At 39.4% G+C, this 21,257-nt stretch overlaps 1 protein-coding gene across 1 annotated transcript in view; it reads left to right on the top strand.

The window, feature by feature from the left end:
- The first annotated feature begins 3,381 nt into the window (after window positions 1-3,381).
- Window positions 3,382-21,257, top strand: part of NOL10 (nucleolar protein 10) — an 87,546-nt gene continuing 69,670 nt past the window's right edge. The window contains exons 1-9 of the mRNA XM_060117726.1: window positions 3,382-3,554; window positions 7,497-7,542; window positions 9,350-9,448; window positions 12,174-12,251; window positions 15,412-15,449; window positions 16,653-16,789; window positions 17,519-17,584; window positions 19,027-19,087; window positions 20,788-20,873. Of these exons, the coding sequence (XP_059973709.1) occupies window positions 3,489-3,554; window positions 7,497-7,542; window positions 9,350-9,448; window positions 12,174-12,251; window positions 15,412-15,449; window positions 16,653-16,789; window positions 17,519-17,584; window positions 19,027-19,087; window positions 20,788-20,873 (677 nt within the window). The 5' untranslated portion in view covers window positions 3,382-3,488. The remainder of the gene's footprint in view (window positions 3,555-7,496; window positions 7,543-9,349; window positions 9,449-12,173; window positions 12,252-15,411; window positions 15,450-16,652; window positions 16,790-17,518; window positions 17,585-19,026; window positions 19,088-20,787; window positions 20,874-21,257) is intronic.

The raw sequence follows: 21,257 nt of genomic DNA, 5'->3' as shown, positions 1-21,257 counted from the left end.
GTATTATTTGTGTTCTAAAAAAGACAACAAACTTGTGAATATAACAAAAGAAGCAGGTTCACTGATACAGAGAACAAACTAGTGGTTATCAGTTGTGGGGGCAATACAGGGGTGCGGGAGTGGGAGGTACAAACTGTTGGGTGTAAGACAGGCACAAGGATGTACTGTACAACCCAGGGAATACAGCCAATATTTTGTAATAACTGTAAATGGAAAGTAACCTTTAAAAATTGCATAGAAATCAAAAATTTTTTTAATGTTAAAAAAGGAGCCCATCCCAAATTTAACAAAAAAGGAAGCTTTATGGGCTCTATTTTAAAAAATGATATTTTAATTACCCTTGAGAGGTTGTGACTTAAGGAAACCAGAGTGCCTGAAGGAAACTGCCAAGAACAGGCATCTAGTATAGCATGGCATCCATGTTCATTATTATTATCTGTAGCATGTGTTAAATTACTGTGCATTTTAATAATAAAAATCTGCAAAAATAATAAAGGTATTTATTCAGTACAGTGAAAGCATGGGAGAATGAGAAAAATATTCAAAAGGTGAGCTTTGAGGAGATGGTGGCCTCTGGATATAAGGACAAGGGGAGGGCTTCAAGTGAGCATCAGACAAGATTCAAAAGCAGAGTAATGAAATTGATATTCATGAGGTAGATGGCAAATCTGGGGGTCAGTGGGAAATCGGATTGAATAAGGTAAAGTGAAATGGTCTAGGACTCTTTATTATCAAAGTTAGGAGGAGGCTATATCTATATATATTATACCTAACACATGTCACTTAATAAGTGACAGACATGCTTGTGGTTTACACTCAATGGGTCTTTACAATACATTCTTGAAAATAATAAAGGTAGGGACTTCCCTGGTGGCGCAGTGGTTAAGAATCCACCTGCCAGTGCAGGGGACACGGGTTTGAGCCCTGGTCCGGGAAGATCCCACATGTTGCAGAGCAACTAAGCCCGTGCGCCACAAATAATGAGCCTGTGCTCTAGAGCCTGCGAGCCACAACTACTAAGCCGGAGTGCCACAACTACTGAAGTCCGCGCGCCTAGAGCCCGTGCTCTGCAACAAGAGAAGCCAGCCAATGAGAAGCCCGGGAACCGCAACAAAGAGTAGCCCCCGCTCACCGCAACTAGAGAAAAGCCTGCGCGCAGCAACAAAGACCCAAGGCAGCCAAACATAAAAATAAATAAAAATTTATTTTAAAAAATAACAAAGGTAGTATTTTTTTGCGTGTGAAAATATTCGAAGTGTCTTGGAAATCATCCTGCATATTTTGGAAAATAAGCATTTTCCATTTTTTAAAAAATTGAGGTATAGCTGAGTACAATATTAGTTTCAGGTGTACAACATAGTGATTCAGTATTTTTATAATTATACTCCATTTAAAGTTATCATAAAATATTGGCTATATTCACTGTGCTGTACAATATATCCTTGTAGCTTGTTTATTTTATACACAGTAGTTTGTACCTCTGAATCCCCTACCCCTATCGTGTCCCTTCCCCCTTCCCTCTCCCCACCGGTAACCACTAGTTTGTTCTCTAGACCTGTCAGTCTGTTTCTGTTAACATTTTCTATTTTTACAATTTGCTTAAAAGGCCTATTTTATTACCACTCTGAAGCCCATGATCTTTCTCTCCCTTGGGACACCGCCTCCCCAAGAAGGATGGCAGTCCTGCATATTTTCTCAAAAAAAAAGCCTCAGGTGGAAAGTAGAATTTGGACTGGAACTTTAAGGTAGAATAAGGACAGTTACAATAGGAACAAAATTGTTAAGCTCAGAAGTCCTTACTCTGCCGTGAGCAATATAGCTTGTGCTCAAAGTGACCCACCTCAGTTATATGAAAGTGAAGTGAGTACTACTCTCCAGTTTCAAAAGGACCCTTTGGCACAGTTAACCGACACTTTCTGCTGAAGTTTCATCTAACCACTCCAAGAGTTCTCAAGTCCTCAGATCTAGGCAACAGTCTTTAAGTAACTGGATGATCAACAGAGAAAGTTTGTGAACTTTCTGAAAACCATACTTAAGGGAGGGTCTGTCCGTCAATACTGTCACACGCCCATCTCAAAAAACATCAGGTTCGGGCTTCCCTGGTGGTGCAGTGGTTGAGAGTCCGCCTGCCGATGCAGGGGACACGGGTTCGTGCCCCGGTCCGGGAAGATCCCACATGCCGCGGAGTGGCTGGGCCCGTGAGCCATGGCCGCTGAGCCTGCGCATACGGAGCCTGTGCTCTGCAACGGGAGGGGCCACAACACTGAGAGGCCCGCGTATAGCAAAAAAAAAAAAAAAAAAATCAGGTTCAAACCCATTTCTTCCCTGATCACCTCTTCTTTTACCTTTTTCCCCCTCTTCTTACTACGCTTTTTCTTTTCTTTCCTTATTTAGTGAGGTTGCCAGGAAGGAAGAAAATTTTCTCTACCTTTCTAGGTTCTTTTGGCTGGTCTAAGAATTAAATTGACATCAGATTAATATGTGAAAATCAAACAAAAGTGTAATAACATGTATACATGGGAGAGACCCAGGAAAACTGAGTGATGCACCAAAATACTGGAAACCCTCATCTTAAATACCATCTTCAGCTAAAGACAAAAAAGATTATTTGGGGCACTGGTTTGAGACTTCAAAGGCGAGGAAGGCAACTGACATGGAGATTAAAAAGCAGATATTTGGTAAACAAATGCTTGCTGGGTATCACAGAGACAATGGGACACAGAGAGGAATTTTAACAGACTTTGCTAGGTTCCTCCCTGTCTACCACACCCAGTTCACACTCTAGTTATCCATGGCGACAGCGCCCTTCCTAGAACAGGTCCTCTATCTACATTCTTCTAGACAGTGAAGGGGAAGGTCAAAGTTTCTTCCTGTGTCTTTTGGGCCTTGGTTGGTTTCAGCTAGAAATAATCCGCACGCCAAAGAGACATTTTGGGATGGCAAATTTTGCTCCCTTGCAGGATGAATGTCAATTCCGGATGAAAATATTTTTTGTATCATTTTAAAAAAGCTTTTATTTCTAATGGAATATTGCAGGAACACTGGTGAGAAAAGAACTCACTTCCACTCTGAATTCGCTCCCAGGTCGCATTCTCTCCCTGGATTCCCTGACCGGGCCCCCCAAAGCCTCAGTCAGCCCAGACAGCCTCGCCCTCCCGGGTACCTCGACCCTTCGGCCTGAGCAGCGACCCTAAAAGCTTCCTGCTCCTCCCTGCTGAGAAAGGGGAAAGCAGTTCTTCGCCCTCCCCATATTAAGATCGCTCCCAGCCCCGCCGCCTCCGGGACCTCACTAGTCAGCCTTCCCTAACTCCGCCATTTTCTCACTTCCGGAACCGGCGCTTTTTCCGGCGCCCGGAAGTGCGTCATCACCCAGCGCCAGCGCCCGGGCCCCACGCCGCCCAGGCGCCCCGGAGGCCCTGAGATTCGGGTGCTTTCGTGCACTATAGCGTCCTGGACGGGAACGGGGGTCGCTGCTGCTCGGCGCCGCGATGCAGGTCTCCAGCCTCAACGAAGTGAAGATTTACAGTCTCAGCTGCGGCAAGTCCCTTCCCGAGGTGAGTCACGTCGGGTCCTCCTCTTCGCGGGGCAGCCGCTCCTCTCCTCCTCCCTGTCCCTGGTAGTTTCAGCTGGGCCCGGGCCGGCTCCAGACTAGGGGAGGCCCAGAGTCCAGGGACGGTGCCTGGGGGAGCTGGTCGGTGCTGGGAGACGAGGACAGTGCTGTTACGGCGCCAGAGCCTGGGCCGAGGGGTGATCGGGATTGATGAGTTGGCTTGAACTTTTGGGGGGTAAAGTCCTCTAGAACAGAGGAGCTGTCCTTTTGGGCTTGTATAATGTTCACAGCCGCTGCCACACCGAGGAGGAAAACGTGGACAGATTGGTTGACAGGTATTTCTCCCCCATTTTAATGCCCGCTCATCAGCTCTTCGTTGAATTCCTGTTATATGCCAAGTTCTAGAAATACAGCAGTGAAGAGAAATGCAGGCTTTGCGTCAGCAGCATTTATGATGTGGACGGCAGTGTTTTTGAACCTTGCTGAACTTAACTTGATTTCGTTGAGTCTTAGGACATCAGAATTGGAAGGCGTTTGGAAAGTCAGCCATTCTCTTGCAATCTTTCCATGTTGAAAATATGCAGAAGATCTAGCGAGGGGAAGGGTGACCTGTCCAGAGTCATCCGCCTAGGCTCTGTAGCTTGGATGTTATTTCTCATAAGTGCTGGTCAGGCTGCTGTCGAAGCACTGCCAGTGAGAAGAAACTTTTGGCAGAAGCTCTTCCATTTTGAGACTGCTTGTTAGACAGTTGTTTTAAAACACGCCCCCTTTCTACATGCCGCTGTTGCTCTGAGTCCTGCCCTTGGAAATCAGAATAAGTGTAACTCTTCCTTGTGTCCGACCCTAAAAGATTTGGAGCCAATGATTAGATTCTTCTCAGAATTCAGGTTAAATAACTCCTCGTTCTCCAGCTGTTTGTCACACAGCATGATCCTTGTCATTTTGTCCTTTGGTTCTGCACATTTGCTGAGACGTGAGTACCTGCAGGCAGCCTTGTTCTAAATGTTGGGATACGTGATGAACCGGTCAGATAAGGTTCCCTGTTGGGGAAAAGGATAATAAGTAAGCAAACACGACAACTTCAGATACTGAAAAGTGCTTTGAGTGCTGAGTGTCTATAAGAGAGCACTTGTGGATGAATTGTTTAGAGAAAGTGGTTTGGACTCAAGCCCTCAGGGAAGACCCCTCTACAAGGGGGTAACATTTGAACAGAAACTTGGTTGATGAAAAGGATCGAGTCTTGTGAAGATGGGGGAAAGGAAGAGTTTTCCGTACTGAGGGAACAGAAAGCGCCAGTGACCCACAATGGAAGGCACTTGGCACGTCGGAGAAACAGGAGAAGCACAGTTGTGTCTGTGGAGTGCTCAGTGGGGCAGGAGGGTGGGGACAGCTGAGGCTGGGGAGGTGGGCCTTGTAGGCCAAGGCTGGAAGTTAGGGTTTTATTCTTAGTGCTGTTGGAAGCTGTTGCTGGGAGCAGAAACCAGAGTGCCTGAAGGAAACTGCCAAGAACAGGCATCTAGTATAGCATGGCATCCATGTTCATTATTATTGCCTGTAGGATGTGTTAAATTACTGTGCATTTTAATAATAAAATGCACAGTAGATTTTTAGTAATAAAATTATATTTAAAATTAAAAATCTAGATTTTTAATAATAAAAATCTGCAAAAAAATAAAGGTATTTATTCAGTACAGTGAAAGCATGGGAGAATGAGAAAAATATTCAAAAGGTGACAGACTGGCTGCTCTCTGGTAAATTACTGCAGCTGGGGAGGGTGTGAGTGGGGATGAGTTAGGTGGTCCAGCTGAGGGACGGGTGGTTCGGTCTAGGATGGTAACAGAGGAGATGCTAAGACTGGGTGGGGTAAAGGAGGTGTTTTGGAGGTAAGCTAATGGGACTTGCTAATGGGTTGGGTAGTCGTAGGGAGTTGAGGTGAAGGAAAGAATCAGGGGGGAACTCTTAGGGTTTGGATCTGAGTAACTGGGCACACGGTGTTGCTGGTAACTGAAATGGAGAGCTGAGCGCATTGGGGGTCGGGGGAAGGTAGTGAGCAAAAGGCATGAAAAGTTTTATTTTTGATACGGAAGGTTTGATGTTCTAATAAACATCAGGTGGAAATGTTGAGTAAACAGGTATGTGTATCCTGTTAGGGAATCTCTCTAAATCTTCTTTTAAAGTAATTCTGACTTATCAACAAATTGCCTATTTTGCTTTACCTACTTCAAATGTAAGATCAAGCAGGGTTTTTCTTTTCTTTTGTTTTTTTTTCAGCGATGGTGGGGTGCCTGTCCAGTGAGAGAATTAGGTCATCAGCATTCCCAGAGCTCTTTTGCTGGGTTTCTGGTTAAATTATTTGGCATTGGTAAAGTGACATTGTCTATCAGCTGTGATTTTCTAGAACACAAAGAGGATGCCTGGTATCAGTGACAACTTTCAGTTCTTTGGTGAACTTTTAAAACTTAGACTGATTCATTCCTGCCCCGTGCTGACTCTGTCTTGTGTGCTCTCCTGTAGTGCTGTCAGTTTGTACAGAAACTCCAGAGTGAACTGTTTTTCATCATTTTTCAACTCTTTTCCATCATCACTGTTGTAAGGAATTTCTGGCTCTTTTAGGTCCCAGGCTCCCATTTAGAAGGCAATCTCAGTCCCCTCCTCTTTGCCCCAAGCTCATGATGTGTGAGACCAGCTATTGAATGAACTGCCCCCTTCTTTAGCATAACTCCCTGAGAAGAGGAAATCGAATCCCCTATTAAAGGAGAAGCCCTTTGTTTTGCTTCTATTAGGTTGATGTAGAAGAATGTATCGAGTGCCCAGAAATATAGTTTAACATCACCTTTAATTGAAACATTTCTGCCTAAAATGAAATCAGAGCAGTGTAATCACAAAGACTAGCACAGACCTGTAAATCAATGCCCTAAAGACAAAGGCAGGAGGAGAGCTCTGGCTCAGACTCAGGCCCTTGAAAGAGTGACACCTGTTCCAGCGTCCACACTGCCTCAGGCGTCACACTTAGGGTATCCAGGAGTGGGACCACATGACCACAGTCCTAAAGATTATAATGTCCTGTCTCTAACATGGGCTGTACGTTGGGTTTGTGCTTTTAGACATGACATCTGTTAATTTTTCTCTTGCTTTTCTTTGATTTCCTGAGGGTATGGTTTCTTAACCTCGTCATTATTGACATTTTGGGCTGGACAGTGCTTGTTGTACAGTCTGTCCTGTGCATTGTAGGAGGTTTGGCAGCATCCCTGACCTCTACCCACTAGTTGCCAGGAGTGCCCACCCCTTCCCACTGTGGCAACCAAGTACGCTTTAAGAATTGCCAGATGCCCTTTGGAGGCAAAATTGCCCCTGGTTGTGAACCACTGCTTTAAGGTAATCGTAATTGATTAGTGCTTCATCATTGGTGCTTGTTCGTGCAATGGACTTATGCTGCAAGCTAAAATAAGGTATAGGAATTACAGAACAAAATCTGGTGTCAGCGAATGTGACTTTTAAAAGTATCATTTCTTTATTATCAAGTGTCAGCTATTTGGTCAGTTATTTATCTAGGTTTATGTTTTGTAAAAAATACATTTGTTTAAGAAACTTTCTCCATTTAATGTTTGCTTTTTAAAATTTCACTTAAAGTTCCATATATTAGTTATAACCCATAATATTTGAGGCTTACTCCTTTCCCTTAGGTTGATTAGATGAACTAGTTTTTTCTTGTGTAAAATATGGTAGTTCTAAAAATTTATTGTCTAGTATATGTAAATATATACCAGAAAAAAAAATCCATGTAACAGGATGTTAACAGTAGGGTTAGGATTACAGAGTATTTTCATTTTCTATGTTATATATTCCTATAAAGTTTCAATTTTTTAATATGGGCATGTATTTTTGTAAGCAGAGAAACAATTCAAGTAAATATGTTTTAAAATAAAGTCTCTTTGTTTTCTTTAAGTGGCTTTCTGACAGAAAAAAGAGAGCACTTCAGAAGAAAGATGTCGGTGAGTATTATTTTTTTCATCTCAGCTACATTTGTGATCCAGGTTATAATGCTTTTCTCATTTATTGTTATCATATTTAACTGAAGGTTTACAAAGACACAGTGGAATTCATGTAGTGGAAAATAAACTTCCTGCCCTTTTCCTTTTTTTTAGAAAAAAATTTTATTCATTCATTCATTCATTCATTTATTTTAAACTTTTATTTATTTATTTATGGCTGTGTTGGGTCTTCGTTTCTGCGCGAGGGCTTTCTCCAGTTGCGGCAAGTGGGGGCCACTCCTCATCGCGGTGCGTGGGCCTCTCACTATCGCGGCCTCTCCTGCTGCGGAGCACAGGCTCCAGACACGCAGGCTCAGCAATCGTGGCTCACGGGGCCAGCTGCTCTGCGGCATGTGGGATCCCCCCAGACCAGGGCTCGAACCCGTGTCCCCTGCACTGGCAGGCAGACTCTCAACCACTGCACCACCCAGGAAGCCCCTCATTTATTTATTTATGGCTCTGTTGGGTTTTTTTTTTTGCTGTGCGTGGGCTTTCTCTAGTTGCAGCGAGCGGGGGCTACTCTTCCTTGCGGTGCGCGGGCTTCTCATTGCAGTGACTTCTCTTGTTGCGGAGCACGGGCTCTATGCGTGCGGACTTCAGTAGTTGTGGCACGCAGGCTCAGTAGTTGTGGCGCACGGGCTTAGTTGCTCTGTGGCAGGTGGGATCTTCTTGGACCAGGGCTTGAACCCGTGTCCCCTGCATTGGCAGGTGGATTCTTCACCACTGCGTCTGATTCTTTCAGTCCACTCCAGTGTTCTAGTGTGTAAGAAAACAGATTCAGGGGCCTCCCTGGTGGCGCAAGTGGTTAAGAGTCCGCCTGCCGATGCAGGGGATACGGGTTCGTGCCCCGGTCTGGGAGGATCCCATATGCCGCGGAGCGGCTGGGCCCGTGAGCCATGGCCGCTGGGCCTGCGCATCCGGAGCCTGTGCTCCGCAACGGGAGAGGCCACAACAGTGAGAGGCCCACATACCGCAAAAAGAAAAAAAAAAAAAAAAGAAAACAGATTCAGATTACTTAGAGGAAAAAATTGTTCATTGACTCCTTTCCAGCCCATCTCAAAACTATCATGTGTCTTCCAGATTTAGTGGGCTCCTCCTGCTCGGTTGGTTTAGTGAACAAGGCAGTAATGTGCCAGAGAGTCATACACCGTCCTTACAGTGGGCACATTGTTACAATAGCAGCCAGCAAGAATCCACACTTTCTTGTTGCAGGGAACCAGTGTTTGTGAGAGTACGTCTAAATGTTTTGACCCAGAGATTTGCTCTAAGGCTTCCTTAGATCTTCTTGGCCACAGATCAGTGCTACCACAAAGAGGCAAAAGTCAGCTTGGTAGCAGCTTCTTATATAAACTTAAGGCTTTAAAGGTTTAGACTTGTCATTATTTAGGAGAAAAAATGGTAAAGGTCTTTGTCTTAATCATGATCCATGATTGAATAACAATAGTGGTTTAATGTTTATTCTGTTCCCCCTTTATCCCAGGCTTGAAACTGGATGTTTGATGCACTATCATGGACATTTTTTTTTCCAGTTAACAATGACACTGTTTCCTTTTTGAAAAATAAAAATAAAATACTTAGTTTAGAAACATAAGGTATGAGCTAAGAGAAAAGCTTGCTGTGTCATGGGCGGGGCTGTGTCCGTGCGCCTTCCCGAGGCTGGGATGCACTGGGACGTTGCCGTTGGTGGTGACCGCTCTGAATCCTGTCTTCCTGGACACAGAGTAAGCACGTGGCGGTTAAACCAGTTATTTATCTTCTTTCTTTGTAGATGTCCGTAGGAGAATTGAACTTATTCAGGATTTTGAAATGCCTACTGTTTGTACCACTATTAAGGTATCAAAAGATGGACAGTATATTTTAGCAACCGGTAAGCATCTTTTTGGTTATGATTTACATATACTTCGTAGCAGGAAATGATGTGGTGGGAAAGGTCACTTTTTAAAAATTGCCCTGACATTTTATTATTTAAAAATTGCAAACATAGAATTATTGAAAAAACTGTATAGTGAACAGCCTGTCACCTAGATTCTTAAGTAGTTTACTGTATTTGCTTTATCACATATCTGTCTATCCATCTTTCTGCCATCCATCAATCCACCCTGTTTTTTGATGCATTTCAGAGTAAGTTGCAGGTATTAGTATACTTCACCCCTAAATACCTCAGTGTGTACATCATTAACTAGAGTTCAGTATTCGTTTATGGCTTTTTTTGAAAGATAAATTTGTATAAGTACATTGCTGAGTTTGGACAAATGCACATGCCTGTGTAGCCCAAACCCCTACCAAGATACAAAACATTCTTTCATCCAGAGCATTCCGTTATGCCCCCCACAGTCAATCCCTGCTCCCACTCATGTGTAGCCAGCCACTGCTGTGATTTATTTTTTCACCACAGACAAGTGTAGCCTGTTTTAAATGGACTTCACGTAAGTGCAGTCATACACTATGTATGTTTTTTGTGTAAGACTTACTTCATCTGGGACTTCATATTTCAGATTCATTCATGTCATTATATGTGTCAGTAATGTGTTCTTTTTTTATTAGCAAATGGTATTTCCTTATAGGAATATGTCACACTTTGTTAATTTATTCTTCATTTGGTGGACACCTGGGCTATTTTCATTCTTCGACTGTTATTGGTAAAGCGTTATGAACCGTCTTGTACAAGTCTGTTTTGAGGACATTGCTGGGTCATAGGGTAGGTATATATTTAGTTTGATAAGAAACTGCCAGATGGTTCTCCACAGTAGTCAGATCATTTTGTACTCCCACCAACAATGAATGATAGTTCCAGGAAAGGTCATTTTTATCATAATGATTTTCTCTATCATATGCTAGTATTTTTTATGTCACTAAGATTTTATGTTAGCAGTATTCATCAGTATCAAAAAGTCAACAAATATAGGGAACTTTCAATGTATTATAAGTTAGAACAGCATTACCCAACCTTTTTTTTGGTTGTGATTTGGTACATATATCCTGGGTATTGTCCACTTACATTTTTTTGTTGGCTTAACATTATGCATCTATATCTCTTTTCCAACCACTTTCTTATTTGACAGCTTTTATACATCCACGTGCTAGTCTCTTTGGTTCTGTGTCAGTGGTTGTCTAATTACTAACTCTATCCACATTTTTTAGTGTCCAGTTTTATGTTCAGAATCTAGATTATAATTATAGATTATATATAACATGTATATTGTATATAGAGTATGTGTGTGTATATATACTGTACTATATACTGGTTTTAAATGAGATCTTGGGCTTTGATCCATGCCAGAAAACATAGGACTACTTCATTCCTTTCTTTTAAAAATATCCTTCGTGGTTTTAAAAGTCAGTCTTTTTCTTTTCATGATAAACTTATAAAAAATGCAAACATTATAGAAATACATAAGATAAAATGTGAAAGGCCCTAAGATTGCACTAAAATACACAAAATATCACTGTGTTTATTCCTTCATCTTCTTTCTGTACAGAGTACTGACACTGTCATTGTTGAGTTTTACAAAAGCCGGATCGCAGTTTAAGTGCCCCTCTGCAGCCCTCACTGCACCCGCTGCACTCACTCTCCCTTTCACTTTGTAATATGTTTTGGCAGCTTTCCATGTCAGGAGTTACAGGTCTGCGTCACCCTCTTTATAACCTCTATAATGATTTACCATCATTTATTGAACCGTTTCCCTATCAGTGGACATTTAATTTGCTTTCAGTTTTTGGCCATCAGTAAATAATGCTGTGGTGAACATTCTTCATGTCTTCGGTACACTTACGGGTGTGTTTCTGTAGAATAAATTTGTATAAGTTGAAATACAGATATAAGGTGTATGAGCATCACATATTTTACAGATATTGCCAGATTGTCCTCCAAAGAATTTGTAACAATTTAAACTTATCACCAAAGTATGAGAGAACTTTTTTTGAACATCAACCTCAATGCAGATACTAACCATTTTTTCATCTTTGCCATCTGATAGACAAAAACTAATTTTTTTGAATTTTTTTTTTGAATTTTATTTTATTTTTTATACAGCAGGTTCTTATTATTTATCTATTTTATAAATATTGACAAAAACTAATTTTTGAAAAATCTGCTTTGTTAGATTATTTGTGAAGTTGATTACCTATTTGTATTTCATACACAGGTGTATACATTTTCTGTGTCTTGCTTGTTTATATCCTTTGTTCATTTTTCCCTTGGGATGTTGGAGAGGGCTGCTTTTTTTTTAATATCTTTATTGGTGTACAATTGCTTTACAGTGTTGTGTTAGTTTCTGCTGTACAACAAAGTGAATCAGCCATATGCATACATATATCCCCATATCCCCTCCCTCTTGAGCCTCCCTCCCACCCTCTCTATCCCACGCTTCTAGATTGTCACAAAGCATCAAGCTGATCTCCCTGTGCTATGCAACAGCTTCCCACTAGCCATCCATTTTAGGAGAGGGCTGCTTTTAAATTCTTTTTGTTTGATATGCTTATAATGAATCTTACTTACCTCTAAACAAAAAGTATACTCAACATATCTGCAGGATATTGATAATGAAAAGTATGGCCTTTAGGTTTTACATCACATTAAATTTTTTTTATAGGAACATATAAACCTCGAGTTCGATGTTATGACACCTATCAATTATCCTTGAAGTTTGAAAGGTGTTTAGATTCAGAAGGTAAGTAAGAGGTTATATTTGAAATCACAAAAATAGTTTTTATATTTGGCTGCTTTTCTGCTTTTTAAAATGGGCATGGGTTGTATATCAGTTTTCTGTGCTGTGTAACAAATTGCAATAAACGTGGCAGCTTAAAAAAGATTCATTTATTAGCTCATAGCTCTGTACGTAAAGTCCGTCCAGGCTTTTCTGTGTTCTGTGCTCAGGGCTGACCTCAAGGTGTCAGCCAGGTGGGACTCTTCCAGAGGCCCTAGGCAAGACCCCTTTTCAAACTTACAGGATGTTGGCAGAATGCAGTTTGTTTTGGTTGTAGGGCTAGGGACGCCTTTGCTGCTGGCTGTCAGCCTGGGGCCATGCTCAGCTCCTAGAGACCCCTGCATTCCTCCTCACCTGGTCCCCTCCTCCTTCAAGCCAGCAGAAGCTCATTGGATCCTTCTTGTGCTCTGATTCTCTCTGACTACCCCCTTCTGCCGCCAGCTGGAGAAAGCTCTGCTTTGAAAGGGCTCGTGTGATTATAAATCTCTCCTTTGCCGTAGAAGGTGATGTAATCACAAGAGCGGTGTCTCCTCACATTGACAGCGTCCACCCACACTCTCCAGAGGAGGGGACTGCCCTGGGGGGAAGGTCAGTGGGGTCATTCTTAGAATTCTGCCTGGCACAAGGTGCAGGTTGAAATGGGAGAGTTCAGGTATTTTTGTCAGGTGGCCCCATGTTTGAGATTGAGGGAAAAGAAGTTAATGGGATATGAATTCTCTTAACTTGTTTCACTGTCTTCTTTTTAAAAAAACAGTACAGAAGAAAGCTAGTCTCACTCTTATTTAAATATTAAAATGCTTAATGTTTGTAACTTAACTCAGAAGGATGAGATGGCTTTTCTTAAATTAGTTTAAGATTATATAAATATAAATGAAGGAAAACCTGCCATTGATTAATCTTCACTTGCTACATATAGAATTATACAAGTTAGGAGAAAGTCCATTCTTAGGACTGTGTGAACAACAATGAATCTGACTTTCCCTTAAGTGTTTTCCCTAACATTCTAGAAAAAATAACTTCAATGTGCTGATTTAGACATTTATGACTTATTTGCTTGTCACTGTTTTCGTTTCTAGGAATAAGACCCAGTTTCTTTCCTCAAAAGAGTTGCAAGTTGATATAGAGCCAAAAATTGCAATAAAGTGTAATCAATTCCACTGCAGAAGTTTGTACTTGATATAAATTAATAGAAGTGCAAGCAATGTATTTTAAGTTCATTCTAGAGGAGTCGTTCAGAATAGCTTCATAGAGGAGAAGACCTGAGCTATCTTGGGAGATGTTTAAACAGATGAGGAGTGGAGCCGGAGTTGGGAAGGCAAAGGCAGTGTAGCCTTAGAATGCAAATGTTCACAGACATGATCTTGTGGCTTATTCACCATTCTTACCGACCTAATAAGGACACCCGCTGGTAGCTTCATCATCATCATCATCACCATCATGTTAATAAAGAATGGATATTTTTGTCAGGTAGTCAAACAAGCTCTTTACATGTAGCACCTAGATGTTTTCTACGATCCACCTTATGAGTTCAATCATTGTAATTATTCTCACTTTTCACATACAAAAATGAAGACTTAGAGAGATTAAGTAATTTGTTCAAATCTTGGTGTGTGCCCTTTCAACTCCATGCTCTGTACCTCTGTGCTTAACAGGCTAGGATGATCTGCCCATATTAAGGGCTCAGATATTGGTTGATAAGTATAATAATCTCATAAAAGGTAAAGTGAAGTAATCTGCTGTGATGTTTATGATGCAGTTTGGTGAATGCACTTAAGTGCCATGATGAATAATGAAAAGTTAGAAACACACAAAACATAGAGAATAAAAATTCATATATGTATGTCTGTTGGGAACAAAAAATCCTCTTGAATGTCTAACTTCTTAGTAAATATCAGGATATCACATACACATCATTAGGCAGCATCAATGGAGTATCCTCTGTACCCTGAAAGAGGGCACTGTTACAGATGCACAGAAAGAAAATTCATATTTCCTGCACATTATAAATAAGGACATACTATGATCACTCTTTAAGAATGAAGTAATTTGAATTTTTAACTTTTCCTTATCAATTGGAGTATATGAATCATGTTAGGTGAAGAATTATTGGTTGATTGGACATTTTATGTTTTAATTCTTTTCAGAAAACAGTAAACAAATCCCTTTAGGATCAAAATATCACATTCAGCAAATGAGTTATTATACTGGAGAAAGTGATGAATTCAGTAAGGTGTCTGGAATCTAAAATATTGTTACATAAGAAGTAATTGAAGGAACTGGGAATAGATGACATGAAGCAAGACCAGGAGAGAAGTAGGTGGTCGCTCTAAACTATTTTAGGAGTTGTCCTATGAAAAAGAGCTTAGACTGTCCCACACTGAATATTTTAGACCAAGTAGACAGGTTTAGGTTGATAAAAGGATGAATATTTTGACAAGTAGAACCTTTCAACTATAAAATGGACCGACTGCATTTTAAACTCAAGAACTCCCTGTTACTGAAGTGCTTTAACAGAGGTTGAAGTTAAGCAGTTGGAAAAGTAAGAGCCTTTACAGTGAGAAAATTCTATGATTCTATGGTTTTCAACTCATAAATTTGTGTAGTTCATCCATTTTATTCATTGTATACACTTAAGTATATTGTTCCTTGAAATGGCAAAAAAAAAAAACAGTACAAACTCCATGTGCTGCTAATAATAACTGTTTTCATTCTTTATTTTCATTTAGCAGGTATACCATGAATGAGTAAAAAGTTACTGTTACCCTTTTAGAGCAAAAAGTTTCGAGTTTTTCATGTTTGTTGTTTTACTTTGACCATCTCAGAAAAACTGTGACAAAATTTAGAAGCCATTATGTTTTGTAAATTTATTATTTAATTTGCTTCAGTTCTGTAGAAAATCTAGCTGATCTGTATAAAACTATAAAGCTTTTAATTTTTCATTTGGTGTTTTGGGGGGCAATATAGCATGGAAACTTTGTTCTTGTGTTATGTAGGTGCAAAAAAGGAAGAAAAACCCAGCATTTGTATATAGTATTTGTGTTGAGTTAGAATCTTTGCATCACATTTGTATTTTTATTAAAAAAGTGGACTGATAATTGTACTTTTCCTATTTCTTATTTTTCAGTTGTCACCTTTGAAACTTTGTCTGATGACTATTCAAAGGTATGCTTTATAGCATTGGTTTATACTGCCTGTCCTCAAGAAATGAATGAGTGGGATTTGTTTTTATGATAAGTGTTTTTATGATGTTTCCATTGTTAAATTTAAAATGGCTGTATAGTAAAATAAAACCTATTGCTTTCTATTAATATATATTTTGTTTGTCACGTGTCTGTGACAACCGGGATAGAGAGAGCCTTTGGCCAATCTAATATTGAAATAAGTTTTCCATAGCATGTGTGAATGAAACCTTATCTATATTTTTAAGAATTGGTGGCAGTCATCTTTTTAGACCATCCTATGTTCTAGATGTGTGATTTTCATTATTGCATTTATTATTTCCGTTTTCTTATTCATGTGTGAAAAGTACAGTAGCAGTGTTGTATGTTTAATTTTCTTAACCCTGCACATTAGTGGTTGTGCATATACTGGAACAGTTCAAGACACAGCTAATATATTTATGTTTCCTTTTCTTTCTTTTTTGGTACCATTAGTGCATCTTTCAACTCTTGTACTAATTTTCAACAGTTACAAGATTGTCAATAAAAGTGCCTTATTCGATTTAAAATGAAAAACTTTTAGAGGTGTCATCATGAAGGAAAATTGAATTTTCAGAGCTGACATGCTTTCTATGTTGTCTTCAGTTCTGGAAACTGTGGGGTACAGTTTATCCTTTTGCCTGTGGTAGCCGTTTATCATATGTTTTGGGACTTGTAATTGTGTAGTATATTTTCTCTAGATATTGATAAATTTGCTTTTAAATACCATCTGCAGATTTTTAAGATACCTTTGTAATACGTTAAAGTTAAATTTATACAAGGAGCCTATCAAACTCCGTGTGATAATAGTGAGATTATTAAAATGTGTTCTTAAGTAAAATAGGAACTGACTCACTGAGGCTACTGAGCAGTGCCCTACATGACAAAGTGCTGGCGCCAGATAAATGAAGGGCATTTGTATTAAGTCTTTCAGTTAGAAGGTAAAGTTTGCCAAAAAACCTATCTAAGATGCAGGAAGGCATTAAGTAGCTAATGGAGAGGTTTGATTCTTAAACACATTTCTTAACCATCATGGCGAGTTGTGTTTATACACATGCGTTTAGGAGGATGAGAGAGATCAGAGATTTTCTTGCTTTGCCGGTTTCAGTGCTGATGATGAAATAAATACTTTAACCTAAGCAAACTAATTTTCTTGTTTCGTTTTCAGATTGTCTTCCTGCATAATGATAGATACATCGAATTTCATTCACAATCAGGTTTCTACTACAAAACCAGAATACCAAAGTTCGGGAGAGATTTTTCTTACCATTATCCATCTTGTGACTTGTACTTTGTTGGCGCGAGGTATTGGGGTCTAATCACCCTTTGTTTTCTCCTTTCCACCTCCCCAAGCAACTTCTGTTCTTAAAATTGAGGAGAGGGATTAAAAGAAGGATAAGACATTATCCCTGCCTTATGGTTGCTCAGAGAGTGTGACTGGCTCATTTAGGAATTACATCCTTGACTTCTGTTAGCATGGTGCTCTAAATCTAGAGAGACGTGGGTGACCCAGTAGTGTAGCAGTGGTGTGAAGTCAGTATCTTAGCCCCATTGCATGCATTTTAAAACTTTTATTCTTAAATGCTACCTTCTTTATGATTATACAAATAATACATATCCATTTTAGGAAATTGGGGAAATATAAAAAAGAATAAAGAAGAAAAAAAAATCACCCATAATTATGCCACTCAGAGGAAACCCTTATTAGTATTTTATTGTTATTTCATTGTAGTCTTGTATACATACACTTATAGATACATTTTGGATCTTGTATTCTCTGTGTTATTTGTAAATAATATCCTACTTAATGACCTCATAATATTTCCTTGGCACATGGGTCGTTTAACTCACTTTTATGCATGAACAGGCTTACAAGTAAGGTGGTTATCTTTCAGGTTTAGAATGCATTTTTGTATCAGTTTTACAAAGGGAAGTGATGCTTTATGACAGATACATGTTTCTAAAAATTATATTTACTTGAAGAAACGTTCATTTTAGTTTACTGGATTTTTCACTTTATTCATTGTTTGGCAGCTCTGAAGTTTATAGATTGAACTTGGAACAAGGACGGTTCCTGAATCCTCTACAGACTGATGCTGCGTGAGTGTTTTGTTATAAGAATCCTGCTGTATTTATTTTGGCCAGGAGATGAAGCCAGACGCCCAATTTGTTGTCAAATGACATGTGTTGCATTTAAGCAGAGCTCTGGGCAACTTAGGTAAAAGAGTAACATTAAATTTTTTCTCACACAAAAAATTCACTAGAAGACCTGGTGATGTCGTAAAATTTAAAAAAAATTTTTTTTTAATATATGTGAAGAGTTTTTAACTCACTCCAGAAATTCAGTTACTGTTTTTTGCTGTGTTCTTTAAATTTTCATTCATGATTTAGTTTTGTGATATTTTCTTTTATAGAGAAATTTTGAAAAAACTTGGAGTACTATTTTTTAATTTTTTTTTTTATGCTTTTGCTGGCAGACATTTAAGATTTTTTCACGTTTTCTTTTCATCATATGTTATGGTCTGTACTTTTGTTTTATTCATAGAGAAATCCTTTAGGAATGAATCTGTCATAATAGTATTAATACTGAGTAATAGTAACAACAGCAGTACTGAAAGCACTTACTATGTGCCAAGCATTATTCAGGATTTTATATATACTCACTCATTTGAAACTTATAACAAATTTTTACAGTGTAGGTACTCTTGTTATCTCCATTTTACAGATAGGGCAGCTGAGACTCAGAGAGGGTAAGTAGCTTGTTTAAGTTCACACAGCTAGTATAGAGTGGAAGCTGGATTACTTCTCACCTATGTATATAATGAGCTTGTTGGATTTTCCTTATTGCTTTGAAAGGGATTTTTAAAGGTTGGAAGAACAGGTAGTGATAAAAACCAGGTAAACTCGGGGTTTCTTTTCCACATTGATTTGAAATACTCTTATTTTCTTTAAAAAGAAATTATAGTAATGTCATGATGCATCCTTGAATAATAAAAAGTTATATGCTCTTTAGTTGCAGAATTTCCTGTTTATAATAACAACTTTTATTTATTGTCTTGTAAACTCTAGTCGCTGTGCTGAACATGTAGTTTTTTTCATTTAATCCTCACAACAACCATATGAGATTGGTGAATACCATTTTTCAGAAAAAGAAAACGAGCCTACATCAGTGTACTCAACAAGCTGGTCAAGTCTCAGGATTGGTGTAGTGATAGCCTGTGTTCTTTTTGCTTTGGGAGAAAATATATTGGGAAATGTGTTCTCGCGATGGTGGAATAGTGTTTTTGAAGAAAGCCCTTCCTTGTCTCGTCCCCTGGCAGATAGAGTGTCACCCTGGGGTCTGAAACTCCGGGGACTGTGTACAGTGCACTGGCCCCTTTGATGGGTGCTTCGCATATGCAGATGAGCGAGAGAATCTGCCGCCACCTTATGCACAGCATTGGGTTTACTGTTTGTTTAGAAAGTTCATTGAGTGTCTGTCGTCCCCGCGCCCTGCAAAAGTAGATGCTAAAACTCTCTCCCTTATCACTTTACTATTTTAGGGAGAATAATGTTTGTGACGTAAATTCAGTGCATGGCTTATTTGCCACAGGAACAATAGAGGTAAGCATACGTTGACTTTAGTTTTTAGAACATTTGCTCTATATTTGATAATGAATGGAGTTTTATTTAAAGACAGCATTGCTTGGTTCCTAAGAGCAGGGTGCTAATGAAGCCACAGGCCACTGATTTGCTTTTCGTATGGACTGTGGGTCACGTTCCACAGAGATACAGCTGTATCTCTGTATTGCTGCACACTGTGCCCCTTGTGCATTGATTTGGTCTGCGAGGGCCGTCATTGTCGGGGGTGAGACTTGAAGTTGCTGCTGGATTGCCAGCTCCAGTATGATTGCCACTCTTGTTCTTAACAGGAGGCAGTCCCAGATCTCTGCTGCTTGTCAGTTTTATGACTGACTTTCCCTGTGGCTTGTTTTTGTCATCAGTGAAATGGAGATGATAATACTTACCTTGGCAACTGTATAGAGGTGCTGTGCTGGTGAGAATCACATGAAAGAACCTATTTGAAAACATTATAAACTGGAAAGATATATAGGGTTGTGATTTGGACATCCTCTGTAGTAGCATTCAATAAATGCACAACATTTTCATTTTAAACTACAGCACCTTAGAATCAGTGTCCTTCATGCTTACCAGAAGTTTTTCTAGATTTGCGTTTTTTAATTACAATATTGTTAAATACTCATAATAAAAAAAAGGTAAAAATGTCAAAAACATACTATTAAAAAAGTACCCTCCTGTGCCTTCCAGTTACCAAATCCTCATACACCCGAAGTAACTCTATAATGGCTTGCAGTATTCTCCTTTTCTTTTTTGTTTTTCTGTGTATGTGCAGGCATGCGTATGTGTTAGTAATATGGTTTTAAAAGTTTTTCACAAAATTGAAATTATACCATGTTTCTTCATTTGCTTTTTTTTTAACGTAATGGTATATAATGTACGTCTTTATACATTGGTACTTGTAATTACTTATAAAGCTAAAGTAATTTTTTAAAATTAATTAATCAATTTATTTTTGGCTGCATTGGGTCTTTGTTGCTGCGCGCAGGCTTTCTCTAGTTGCGGCTAGCAGGGGCTACTCTTTGTCGCGGTGCGCAGGCTTCTCATTTCAGTGGCTTCTCTTGTTGTGAAGCACGGGCTCTAGGCACATGGGCTTCAGTAGTTGTGGCTCATGGGCTCTAGAGCGCAGGCTCAGTAGTTGTGGCGTATGGGCTTGGTTGTTCCGTGGCATGTGGGATCTTCCCAGACCAGGGCTCGAACCCGTGTCTCCTGCATTGGCAGGCAGATTCTTAATCACTGCGCCACCAGGGAAGTCCTAATTTTTTTATTATATGTTGGGTTTTGATTTCTTCTGTGATAGTTATTGTAGCACATATATTAAACATTTATCATTGATACAGTAATATTTACAAATTTATATTTTCCCAGTTATACCAAAATGTCTTTCATAACTCCTCTCCCCTCTACCACACCAACCAAATCAAGGTCCATTCAAGGATCATGCATCACATTTTGCACTTGTTTTTCTTAACCATCCTTCTTTTCTTCTTTTAAATTATAAAAGAAATGCAGCTAATGATAAAACATTTAACAGTACTAAAAAGGGTATAGGTAAAAAGTTTGAAAAAGTTAAATTCTTATTCTCCATGAGATAATCAGTGTTAATGAGGCTTCTTTTTTTTTTTTTTTTGGTATTTGTCTAAAAACTTTCTAGTATTTAAAATGACTGTGTTTTATTTGTTTAGGGCCGAGTGGAGTGCTGGGACCCGAGGACGCGGGGCAGAGTTGGCCTGTTAGATTGCGCCTTAAGTAGCGTCACAGCTGATTCAGAGTAAGTGGGAGTGAAGTCGCAGTTTAAATACTCATCAGCTTCTGATTTAAACAAACGTATCAACACTAAATTAAAATCAGTTGCTAAAGGATGACACTCTTAAAACGTGTTTATCTGAGGTTGTGGTTTTGTGATTGTTTTATGTAGAAATCCTCTCCTGTGAAAGCTCACTAAGTGGGGAAGCCAGATGGAATTCCTTGTTTATATAGTTGCCGTGGAATTTTGTTAAAATAAATACACTGCAGGAATTTGTATTTCCCATTCTGTAGGATATGGCAGTGGAACCAGGAGTCCACCACTCCATTTAACAAACAAAAATATGTGCTTTGAATTCTAAGGTAGAGGGAAGCAATGTTTTTGATATTTTCTTGTTCCTATTTGGCC

This window comes from Mesoplodon densirostris, chromosome 14 (genome assembly GCF_025265405.1).
Source record: "Mesoplodon densirostris isolate mMesDen1 chromosome 14, mMesDen1 primary haplotype, whole genome shotgun sequence".
Lineage (NCBI taxonomy): Eukaryota > Metazoa > Chordata > Mammalia > Artiodactyla > Ziphiidae > Mesoplodon > Mesoplodon densirostris.
Note: the sequence above shows the minus strand (reverse complement) of the source record. Positions and strands in the feature narration are given on the sequence as shown.